General features: G+C 44.3%; 1 protein-coding gene across 5 annotated transcripts in view; it reads right to left on the reverse strand.

The window, feature by feature from the left end:
* Positions 1–543: 543 nt before the first annotated feature.
* The window catches only part of Kdm2a (lysine demethylase 2A), a 74,560-nt gene continuing 62,480 nt past the window's right edge, over positions 544–12,623 (reverse strand). For all 5 annotated transcript variants that reach the window (XM_034495672.2, XM_076915129.1, XM_076915125.1 and 2 more), the window contains 7 exons: positions 12,264–12,395; positions 10,942–11,031; positions 8,545–9,257; positions 6,563–6,726; positions 5,238–5,396; positions 4,564–4,779; positions 544–3,766 (listed from right to left, as the gene is read on the reverse strand). In XM_034495672.2, the coding sequence (XP_034351563.2) occupies positions 3,585–3,766; positions 4,564–4,779; positions 5,238–5,396; positions 6,563–6,726; positions 8,545–9,257; positions 10,942–11,031; positions 12,264–12,395 (1,656 nt within the window). In that variant the 3' untranslated portion in view covers positions 544–3,584. The remainder of the gene's footprint in view (positions 3,767–4,563; positions 4,780–5,237; positions 5,397–6,562; positions 6,727–8,544; positions 9,258–10,941; positions 11,032–12,263; positions 12,396–12,623) is intronic.

Below are 12,623 nucleotides of genomic sequence, written 5' to 3' on the forward strand. Positions count from 1 at the left end.
ACATCCATTAAAAAGTTTGCTTTTGGGGTGGGGATGGGGGGGGGGGGTTGTATAGATGGCTCACTGGTTAAGAGCACTGGCTGCTCTTCCAGAGGTCCCGAGTTCAATTCCCAGCAACCACATGGTGGCTCACAACCATCTATAATATGATCAGTGCCCTCATCTGGCATGCGAATATGACAGAACACTCATATACATAAAAGTGTCAAAAACAGATGCCTCCAAGCTGCTCTCTGACTTTTACAGGGATAGAACCCCACATGGTTACAAAAGCAGACTCCTCCAAGCTGCCCTCTGACCTCTTCAGGTCAGAGGTATACCATGGTATATGTACATGCCTGCAATCACATTTTAAGTTAAACTTCATGGAGCAAGTGAGTGTTGCTTTCTGACATTAAGAAAGCTAGTAAGTATTCAAACTGGTACCACAGATGATTCTCAGAGAGTGGGGCCAGCACTCCCTGGTTCTAGCTAGATACCAGCATGTCTGTATGACCTTCTGACATCATCTTAGACATAGACATACACCAAAGGAGAAAGGGGTTAGTTTTTGTTTTTAAAGTCTTTTTATTTAAAAACAAAAACAAAAAAGAAAACCAAATCAAAATATTTCCCATTGGAGGCTATTTCTTTTTTTGTCTTTTAAAAATTTTATTACACAAATATCTCCCATTCCCAAGTGTCAGAAGAAAGACATCTTTGCGCTTTCTAAAACCAAGTGGGGAATTTTTAGAAAACAAAGTCCAACTAGCTTTCTTCCTTCCCTGACCCAGAATAATGCCAATGTGTCAGCTGGTGCCTAAGACTCATTCCCTTAATGCTTACATTTAATTTAAAAATCTTAGCACAACATTGGAGATCGACTCTAAATAAGCAACAAAAAATATATATTTACAATATTTCCCACCCCCCCCCAAAAAACCAAACCCTTTAAACATAGTGACTTTAGGAGTTTTATTTATTGAGCAGTTATTTTTTAATCACCAAGTGATTTTATATTATATATATATAATTATATATATATAATTTTCTTCCTTTCCTTTGTGGTTTTTTTGCCCCAGTACGTGGAAAGATGAAGGCAGAGGTCTGGTCCTGCAGTCTGAGGCCAGGCTCTGGCAAGACCACAGCTAAGAGTAGATGCAGGACTATGAACTTGCATGTTCTATGTCCTCAGAGACACTTCTCTCTTTTGCAAGGACCAACTCTCACCTCTAAAAACCATTCTCCCTCATAGTCCTAAAGAAAAGTAAGACCCAGCAAAGGCTTCAGTCCATCTGCCACCATCCTGAGCTCCCTTTTCAATCGACAAATTTCTGTGCGGTAAAACGCTGTTTCTTCTAAATCCAAATGCAAAGACCAAAGCCCAGACAAGCCATCAGCTTAGAAATTTCTGTGGATGAACTGTCCCAAAGGTCAGAGGCACTCTCCCGGCACAATCCCTGCTCTGAAAGGGTCTCTCCACCTCCCCTTTCATAAAAAGACAACAAACAAAACTTAGTAATTTTAGTAATTTCCACAGGAGCAACCAAAAAGAAAAAAAAAGTCAGGAAGCTTCTAATTATAGGTCATTAATAGTATTAATAAGGTTTTTGCTCAACACCCAGGGTTCTTTACAGAAGTTCCCCCAACTGAGGCACTCTGGAATAAGTCACTGGCGTTTCCTCAACATTTCAGTCCCAGAATTTTGGGACCCGAAGACCAATGGAATGGCAGAGGGTCAAGGGAGCAGACTGCCGTTTTTAAGGTGCAGCCAAGAGAAATCAGTAGATTGGAAGAAACAATGCCACCCCTTGCTAGAAACCCAGTTTTCCTGGAAAAAGTCTGGTTACTGCCAGGGTCAAAGCTGGGTGAGTGGCAGAGGGGACACTTCTGCCTCTATTGCTTTGGCAGTGGCAAGGGTACAGTTAGCATCTCTCCTTGGGCGGTCACACTTCAAACTCAAATGGTGCCCGGGATCTGTCCCCTTTTGATGGAGTTTAGGAAAGTCTGAGGCTAGATTACAGGAAATGGGGTGGGAAGTTGGAAGGGGTATGTTTCAGGTTAAGAGAAGGCGGGGCAAGGCTGTGCTATCAATTATCAATCTCCTATAGATGGGGAGCAGAGTGCAAATTTGCATGTCTCACTGACAAACTCTGGCCACAGGCCTCTGCTGAGCATCTCCTCATACTCTAAATATTGACCCAGAATAGCTCCGACCGCTTTCTTCTTCCTTTTTTCTTTCTTTCTTTCTTTCCTTCTTTCTTTCTTTCCTTCTTTCTTTCTTTCTTTCTTTCCTTTTCTTTTTTCTTTCTTCTTTTTTTTTTTTTTAAAGTGCAAAAAGCTCTCTGCTGCCCTAGAGAGAGGATCTTTGGACAGGCCGTTCAATGCAAAGTAAAAGGGGGCAGCTGATGGGGCTTTTAGAAGGGCAATGGAGGAGTGGGAGACATCACGCTCCCCTCCTTCCCTGCACGTATGTGCAGCACACTTACTCACACACACACAGAGGCACATGCACACACACTTCCAAGGTTGCAGGCAGAGGGTAGGTTTTCAATCAGGACTCCCCTTAAAAGGCACCAGGTCAGTGAGCTGCTAGGTTATACACAGGCCTGGGCTCAGAGGGCCATGCTAAACCAGAGCCCAGAAAAGCCTGGCTTGGAGGCAGGTGGGGATTTGAGCAGTCTCCCGTTTCCCCCACCTGGAGAAACATGCTGCTCCTTCTTTCTGAGGACACAAATTCTGGAAAAGCCCTGCTCAGGCAGGAAAAAGGACAAATGGAAAAGGGCAGTTGGTGGGCAGCAATGGGAAGGAAGGGGTAATGATGCCTGTCTTAGAATATGCCTGGGTAGCAATGATATGGGCATTTCTGGGGGCAGAGTCCCAGCTCCTCCAAAGAGCTTTTGATAACCCCAAGTAAGTGCAACAATGGGCAAGTGGGTGACTAGTGGAAAAGTTTAGGAGGTGATGGCAGAATGGGGACTGTATTATATGAATGAGTGTTAGACAGCATCAAGCTCAGGGACAAGAAAAAAGGGCTATCACAGACATGGAACAAAGCTTCAGACAACTCACAGCACCATTGAGACCTGCCAGGCCTGGTGTTTCTAGAGCCGTTGGCTCTTCCTGCAGAAGCCGGGAGAGTTTAACGGAGGAGAGATGCGCAACGGACACCATGAGGAGAATCTGGCCATGGAGGCAAGGACGCTTTCCTCCCTAGAGTTTGCTCAGAACCAGGCACTGCTGGGGACTATGGGTGAGAAGGGAGGGTTCTTGGCCCAGTGCAGGTGAAAGATGCACAAATTCCCCCAAACTGAGAGCCCAGCTTCCTAGCTGGCAGACAAGCAAGCAAGCAGGTACTGGGATAGCACAGCCTGTGCTTTCTCCTTGATCAACCTCTCCTCTCTTTTCCTTGGGAGGGAGAAGAGCAGGCAATAACCTTGGTGTCCACCAACCTCTCTGCCCCACCTGTGGGAGAAGGGCTCAGAGAAAAGAGAGCAGAGAGGGAATGTGTCGTTGGCTTCAGAGCCTGCGCAGGGTCAGGGAGAGACTCTCCTTGGTGGGAAGGCAGGGGAAGATTTTCCTGTTCAGTCCGGGCTAAGCATGTCTTAGCTAATCTTCTGAATCAGTTTCTCATCAGACAGGCAGTAGAGGCTGTTGATGGACAAGTCTGAGATGAAGTGCTCACAGGCTTTTCTTGTGATCTGTTTGCATCCTCGAAGGTCAATCAAGGTGACATTAGCAATTCGCCTTAGGAAGAACAGGGTCTGGTCTGTCAATTTATTGCAACCTGTAGGCAACATGGCCGAGAGAACAAAGATCACAGAGATCACAAACAGCCACAGAGGCCCATTTCTGCTACTCTGTTATCTCAGTATCCTTCTCAGTGTTCTTTCTGTCACCATGCAGAGATACCAGGGTTGCCATTAGTACTGTGGCCTCTTACTGCCTGCCTCTAAGGACCATAGGCAAGTGAGCAGCATGAGGGCCATTTGGCTGACCAAACTACAGCTGGACAGCAGCCAAACATGCAGGCACCTGAGTTTACTTCCCACCTCAGAGCTCTTTGGTTAGAAAAAGAATAGAAAAAAAGTCTCTTATTCTCATGTAGATACAACTTTCTGATTTTGAGAAAGTCTCTCTATGAAGTTCTGGCTGGCCTTGATCTTACAGAGATATGCCTACATCTGCATCTCAAGTGCTGGATTAAAAAAGGTGTCTGCCATCACAACTGGCCAGACATAAATTTTTAAAATTTATTCTATGTATTTTTTTTTGAGGCAGGATCTCACTCATAGCCCTGGTTGACTTCAAACTCAAGAAATCTACCTTCCACTGCTTCCAAAACACTGGGATTAAAGGTGTTTGTCACCATGCCCAGCTGCAAATCTAAAAAAAAAAAAAAAAAAAAAAAAAAAAAAAAGTTGTTTTGTATTCATGTGCGTGCATGCTGACATTAGATAGTGTCAGTCAGATCCTTAGGCACTAGAGTCACAGATGTTTATGACCCAGCTCTCTATCCCCATGCAGATACGGACATGGTTCAGAAATCAGGGACATCACCTCATATAAACAAAGACAGCATACCTGCCATATTGAGCTCTGTAAGGGAGTATCGAGTGGAAGACCCCACAGCAGTTAGTAGGTTGGAGGACTGATCTGTAAGGTGGCTGCAGTGACTGAGGTCAAGTCGAGACAAAAGGGGCATGTGGCGAATGATGAGTCGGAGAGTAGCATCTGTGATGTCAAGGCCTGCCAGCCGGAAGTCAGTCATGTTCCGGAGTTTGCTTCGATTGTCTTGACCTGTACAGGCAAGAAAAAAACTTAGATCAAAACTTTGAATTCTCTACTAAAGCCCAAGTGGCAGCAGCTATGCACTGGTTAGGACCCCCTTGACAGGGTTAAGTAGAAGTGCCCACACTCAACCCTTCCCAGTAGGGAGTGAACAAAGTATAGGGATGTTTCTAGGAAACAAGTTTTCAGTCTTCTTAGTGCCAGAGTGTAGCCTCACTTCCAAAGTGATGTGTGGAACGGGTCCTCTTTCCTCACAGTCCTGACTCTGGTAACATCCAGCATTACTTTTTCCTGTTTGTTTGCCGAGTTATTTGCTTGTACACAGCCAGCTCTTATACATGGACTGCCACTGCATTTTAGCCTTATATACTTCCACTCTTTCATAGTTTAATTCTGAGACCTTAAGTTTCAAGCTCCATCTAAAAAGAAAGGTCAAGACAGGTAAGTGAGGCAGGCCCAGAGCATACCTGGTTTATCTGTGGGTGGAGTCAGCAAGTCTCGAATTTGTGGGTCTTTAATTCCTACTGCCCACCGAAGATCAAGGGTCCTGAGAAGGGGGCAGCTGGAGGTGCTGAGGGCAGATACTGCAGACCAGGAACAGCCTGCTAGGAGGAGGTCTTTTAATCCTGCAACAAATGGAAAAAGACGTACAACATACTCTACTTATAAAGAATTCCAATCCTCAGTTACCAGATGTTCTGAGCAAAACGAATGGATCTCTAGCCTATTGGGAGAGGACTATGTTCTAATCTAGTATCCAAGTCTAAAGATTCTCATGGTGTCAAAGCCTCCAATTTATAACTTTTACTTTGGTGTTAAAACCAATCTGGAACACCAGATGGTAGTATCCCACACCTTTAATTCCAGCATTCAGGAGGCAGAGACAGGCAGAAAACCTAGTCTACAGAGTGAGTTCCTGGACAGCTACACAGAGAAACGCTGTCTGGAAAAGACAAACAGACACACAAACACAACAAAAAACCCAAATGCTGGAATTGAGTGTGGTGGCACACACTCAAACCCAGCACTCAGAAACAATAGGAAGGCTGATCTCTTTTGAGTTCTGAAGAGATCAAGGCCACAAAATGAGACCATCTTGAAACAATACACACACACACACACACGCACAACTGCCAGGCACTTTAGGGAGATGGCTAAGAAATTATAAGTATTTACATTCACTGAAAAGACCAGAATTCATATCCCCAGAAACCATATAATGCCAGGTGGATGTGGCATCCTGCCAGTAATTACAGCATTGAAAGGAAGAACAGGGGATCTTCACAAGCTGGATAGTAAGACTAGCCATATCAGATGCAAATTCCGTGGTGCCTGATAGACCCTGCCTCAACTTTTGAAGTAGAAGGTCCCTAGTATATAAAATGCACACTCGCCTACATTCATACACATGAAAAGAAGGAAAATAAAGACCCGGTCACTAAGTTTCTACTAAAGCATTAGATGCTGTGTAGCTTTTGTCTTTCCAAGACCTTAAGATGCTGAAGGGCTAACAAAGAGCTAATGAAAGCAAAATCTGACTCAAATTTCCTCTTCTATGCTCAGGAAATGTGCAGGGCTGGCAGCAGCAACCTAACCTCATTCTCTCTGTATCTAATGTAGTCACCAATCCAGTAATGCCTTACATACTGGCAGTCACAATGGCCAGCCATGGTACAGGACTACTTCCCCAAACTGTACTGCATCAGTTCTAAGCAGTACTGATAATAGCTTATAGTGTTTCCTGCTGGTCCTCTGGGCCCTAGGATAGTAGCAGGTCTGGCTGTTCACCTACCTGGCAGCCTATTGACCAGCCAAGTCAGCTGCTTTTTGGAGATGTTAGTCCAACTAAGGTCGAGGCTCACTGGCTGCCGCTTGATGATGCCACTGAGAGCTTGGGGTACGATGGCCTTACACCTACTCAAGTCAATTTTTGTCCAAAGTCGTTTATCACAGCACCTGTAAGAGGGGAAAAAATTTAACTAACTTGATATTCCTGTCAAAGATGCTCCCCAAGGCACCCTGCTACAAGGTTTCTGGTAAAGGTTCAATACCTGAAGGTCATTCTTCTAAGTTCTCTTATGAAAACCAGAAATCATTGTCACCTTTTTTTTTTACCTCAGAGTCAGGCAAAAACTGCCCCTCCCCCTTAAAATAACTAGACACTTGGCAAATCAAGGCTAGGTTGGGCATGGTTTGGCAAGTCTACACAACAGTATCCTATATTCTCTTCCTTTGTACTAAAATGGTATGGTTCCTATTATACAGTGTACAGAAACATTTAAACAATTTTTAGAAATTGACTTTAATCTTTAACTTGGTTTTAAGATTTTGACTTCTTACTGCCTAGAATTTCTTAGCTTGCTTTTTTCCCTTGTTAGTTATAGTTACAGAGAGCTAAAGGAGATGAAGGATGCTACCCATCACCCAATCTTGCCTTGAGCCCATTACTGTCTCAGGGCAAGTGCAGCTCTGTATCAGTCCAGACAGCTCTCTTCCACCCTCAGGCATTTGATTCCCTGCTAGCTTAACATCTAGCCAGTCCATCCAAAACTGAGAAGCCTCTCCACCACACTCTATAATGTTATTGTCTCTACCCCTGAGCTCAGCCTGCCTTGCAGGACTCAAGGAAATATGTATTGGGAGTCTTATATACCTTAGCCTGGAAACCAAGGATCAGAGACTAGGAAGCCTACTTGCTTGACAAAAACAAATTAACATAATCTGGGTAGATCACATAAATTCTAAGTCAAAAAGTAAGATTTGTACTGGCAAAGGTATTACAATTGACAAAAATCTGATAGCACACCAAATGTGGATGGTAGGAGTCCTTAAATAAAACAAACAAACAAACAAACAAACAAACATATTACATCTCACAGTACACTGCTAGACCCATCCCAGAGGCTCTGATTTAGTAGGCCTGGGGATCTGCTTTTCTTTTCTTCTCATGCTTTAGCACAGATTGGTCTGGAGCTACACAACCTTTGCTCACCCCAAACTGTAGATCTTCCTGTGTCTCTTGAATGCTGGTATCATACATGTAACACCACACTCTGGTGTTAACATACTCTGACAAGTTTCCAGACATATACTGCTAGTCAAGATGCCAAGTTTTGGGAACAATAGTAATACTGTGTAACCAAAATAAAAATTATACAGCCTTATAGAAAACCTCACAATGCTCCATAGCAATCTCTCCATTCATTAGCTCTAGGGAATTTCCCACTAAATGTCTGTTGAACTGGAGGAGTAATGTTCCATTAGGAAAGATAATTAAGTCTCAGCTTCAGGACTGGGCTCTGCTTGTTGAATAAAGGAATAATTCAAGTTTGGGGGATAATTAAAACTGGAAGCTAACACTGAAGGGGAAACCAGAGTACTAGAACTGGAATATTAGGAGCATCTTCAAATTCATTTTGGAAAGTTTGCCCACTCCTCTTGGTGCAATCATAGCTTGTCACAGACTCTTCACCAGCAAATGGTAAGTCAGGGGAGGGAAGACAAGCTTACAACCTATAAGACCCTAAGTTTTAGCACAAATTGTACAAATCCATCCCTTAAATTGGTTCCCTTCCCCCAAGCTGAGACAGGGAAACAAAGGGCAGGCAGAAGAGGCAAAGGCTCCAATTCACCTAACATCTGCAGGTACAACAAACTACATCTTTAACAGCACCCAAAGAGCAGGTCTATTTATGCCTGCCAATATCAAGGTGCACACAGGAGCCCTGTCACCTACCCCCTGCCCCTGTTCCTGACCCCTGCATCCCTGCTCACCATTTATACCATGTCTTGCACACTCGCATACATTCACAAAGTTCTCTGCGGCTGAGGTAGCGGAAGACAGACATCCAGACCTCCCGCTGCATCCAGCTTTCGTCTCCATCCTGAGCCCAACTGCCCCGGCCATTCAGCCTGGCCGCACCCCCCTCCTCTGCACTGTCATCTTCCTCCTCCTCCTCCTCCTCTTCCTCCTCCTCTCCCCCGAGCCCCTCCTCGTCCCCACGCTGGGGGTTTCGGGCTGGGCAGTGCTGCACCAGCACTCGGGGGTTAGGGCGAAGGTTGGCAGAGGAGGCCGTGATGGCCTGCAGCTTGGGCACAATGGATGTCCCGTGGAGCTCTTTGGTGGGCCTCTGTAGCGTGACAGTGAGGTACGATCCCCGGATCTTGGCTTTTTCAACTTCAGACAGCTCCTTTTTGCCGCTGGGATTGTTCTCCTTTTCCCGTACCATGGTGCGCTCTGTGGCTTGTAGCCGCAGCAACTGCCGCCGTTTGAAGCGTTCATCACGGCTGGCACTGTGGTGGTCGCTGGGGCCAGCCCCAGGGGATGACCGAGTCACCATACCCCGGGGAGAAACCGGGTCGTGGATGAGCTGCAGCATGGAAGTAGGTGAGTGAGGCGGCGGTGTGAGGGGCTCCTCACAGCTCCTCAGGGGCCTTAGGACTTTGGCTTGTACAGCTTCTTCATCACTCTCTTCTATTTTCCGCTTCTGCAAAATGCATAGAAAAGAAACACCAATGCTTTTTTTTCCCTAAACCCTTTAAAATAATAAGTAGACCTGAGAGAAGCCAGGCCACTGCTGCCTAAGGGGGCTGTTTCCTCAAAGCTGGTGATTCAGACTGCCAAGAAAGGTTTGTGGCCGTGTACAAAGAAATAAAATCTAGAATACAAGGCTCCTTGATTCTACATTCTATCATTTTCATTGCAACTCAAATTTTGGGTAACTCTTTGGTATAAAGGCTATTTTAGCATTACAATTCTACCACTTGTGTAAACTCTGCAGTATCTCAATCCAGTTTGGTGTCAGGAGCCATGCCACTGTAGAGACCTCATTATGATTATGGGTGAAGAATCCTGCAAGGCCTAGACCTCATCCTGTAATACCTGTGCTTTCCAGAAACGTCTCCTTTCCTGGGACTACCCTTGGCTATGCTGAGACTCAGTCAACATATGCACTAAATATCCTATTAGTAAGTCAGGTTTTCCATAAGGAGATATCCCATCACCAACAACACTCTTGGTCTGTGTTTCTTTTGTTCTTTACACTCTTGGTTAATATTGAGGCAATGACCATCTTTGTACTGGAGGCTATTTTGCACAGAATATTAAAATGTAGCAAAACCACAGCATCTGCCATTCTTAACAGCACCAGTAAAGACAAATTAAAAAGTTGCTAGTCCAAGAATGTAGAATGAGAACTCTGGTAGTAGTCATCTCCACTAACCCTCATTCTCAAAAATTTTTCAACTGGCTAGGCATGCATGGTACACACACCATCAGCACTGGGGAGGCAGAGGCAGATCTCTTCGAATGGCAGGCTGATCTACATAGTTGAACTGAGTTCCAGACCAGCCAAAGTTACACAGAGTTTGTCTCAAAATAGCAAACAAGAAATCTTAACTAAAAATTCAACTGCCCCAGAGCCCAAGTGGAAGAAATTAAGAAGATAAGCAATTTCCTTTAGGCTTCTTCCTCATGCCTGTACAGGGTCCTTGAACTGACAGGAGACAACCATCTCCTGGGTCTGTGCTCTTAGCAGATCTATCCTTGCCAGCTTGAGTAACCAGAGTCCTTTTGGCATACTGATGCTGCTGGTGACCATTAGGGCAACAACCTTAGCTGTCCTGGGCTAAGGTCATGAAGCTGGTCTCCACTCTCGTAGAATGGCTGCTTCTGAATTGCACATTTGGGTGAGTGGGGCAAGTAAGGACAAAGAACTAAAGTTGACCAAAAAAAAAAAAAAAAAAAAAAAAGGTAAACCTGCTTAACTGGAAACTCTAGTATATGAATCCAGTAAGTAGCAGCACCACAGGCCACGGCTGGCTCCCCTCTAGTTACATTCCTCAGGATAAAGTTGCATACCTAATTCTCCAACTCAATAGCCCAGGGATGGTTCCTGCCTTTCTACCCTAAAGAATAAAAAGGACATCAGGACTCCCAACAGTTATTTAGTAATATAAAAATCAAAACTAACGACAAAACAAAAATACAAAAGCAAAACAAACAAACAAACAAAACCCCAACAAACTGAAGGGGGAAAGGGAATAACCAAAATGGGAGGATAAAAATGTCAAATAAACAAAACCAAAATAATCTTGGGTCAGAGAAAGCCCTTGGATACAAATTGTAAAGGCCAGTGCACAGCAACCTACCAGACTGAACATTTCCCTTACCTGGGCTTTTTCCGAGCTGTCTTCCTGATAACACTTTGGACACTCCCAGCAATTTGGCAATTCCTCGTTAAGCAACCCCTCTCCATCCATCTATAGGCAAGATAGAGATGGTTTAAAAAATTAGTTTCTTCTGCCTCCTACATTACACAGTAAAACAGGAAAAAATTGAAGACTCATCCATTTCTAAACATGGGGTCTACATGGGGAATTAAAGACTAAGAGCTAATGAGCAACAAACAGTGCTAACACTGACTTTCAGCCACCTTGATTCTTGGCTGCTTGACCAAAGCTAGGCTCCCTGAAGAGACTTTTCAGGGTCTGGGCCAGTTTAGATTTGAGTTTCTTCTCCTAAATATCCCATGTTAATGAACCAGACCTGACCTTGCTATTTGGGTAAATTAATGGGATTCAGAGATCAATATTTCGTAGTTCAGTGTTCTCAACTGTAAAAATGTAAATTCATGCAATAAGGTATCAACTCAATTGCTTGACATATAATAACACAAACCCTGGTTTGTGGTAAGGACTAAGTTCAAAGTGTTTATGGCTAGACACAGTGGCATTTGCTTGTAATTCAACACTTGGGAGACAGAGGCAGGATTATCTCAGTAAATTTAAGGGCAGCCTAATTTACAAACTGAGTTCTGAATGAGCCAGAACTACACAGGGAGAATGTCTCAATATAAAAGCATATGCACACACCCACCCAACAACCTACCCACCTTTGAGATGGGGGTGGTGGTGGTCTTACTTACTATGTTACCAAAGCTGATTTCAAACTAAAGGTATTTTTTTCCCTCAGAGTAACTGGAATACAGGCATGTCATGTCAGTCACTCATGTACCTGAGACCTAAATTTGACAGATCCAATTTCACAGGCATGTTCCACCTGGGGCACTTTAGGAATATATAATTTAAGCCCTATCATATGATTCCACCTTTGAGGTTGCTTCTAACCAACCCCCACCCCAACCACCTGTGCCACCAACCCTTTAAGCTTATATACAATGAGGGATGTAGCAGACACCCCTAGAAGCTTGAAGCATCCTCAAGCACGTCTTCATTACAAGTTTCATTACAGTGGCCTGGAGACTTCCAACACACTGTCCAGGGCCCTCTGGGACATGTCCCATGGTCTATTTTGTATACCATTCTCTCCTTAAAAATTATTAGACAGTCTGATACACAGGAGACACCTGAACAATGGGCTACTACTGTTCTCCTCTGTGACTAGGCAGCTGAAACTCCATAGTAGGGATAGTAACAGCCTCTATTGACAGGTACTCCACTCTCTTGTCAAGGGCCTTTAGGCGACTATTTACCTGGAGGCAGCCAGGATGAACGATCTCGTTGCAGATGCAGCATTCCATGAGTTTCTTTTCGAAGTCCTGTGTCTCTTCATTCTGATCTACTTCTCCACAGAGAGAACACGTAACTGAATGAGGCAGTCTGGGCTACAAGAAGACAAAGATCAGAAGACCACATTTTGAACCTTTAAATTTCATAGTCCCTTTTAATGAAGATAGGAGATTTGGTTCACTTGGGATGTACAAAGACAAGGTAGTAAGCAGAGGGGGTTTTGGTGCAGAAATGACTGACAAAGACTTAACTGCCTAGGAACTACAGCATCAGAGGCAATTAATTCACTCTTGGCTGGCTTGTCTTTTCTTATTAAGGTAACT

This window comes from Arvicanthis niloticus, chromosome 1 (genome assembly GCF_011762505.2).
Source record: "Arvicanthis niloticus isolate mArvNil1 chromosome 1, mArvNil1.pat.X, whole genome shotgun sequence".
Lineage (NCBI taxonomy): Eukaryota > Metazoa > Chordata > Mammalia > Rodentia > Muridae > Arvicanthis > Arvicanthis niloticus.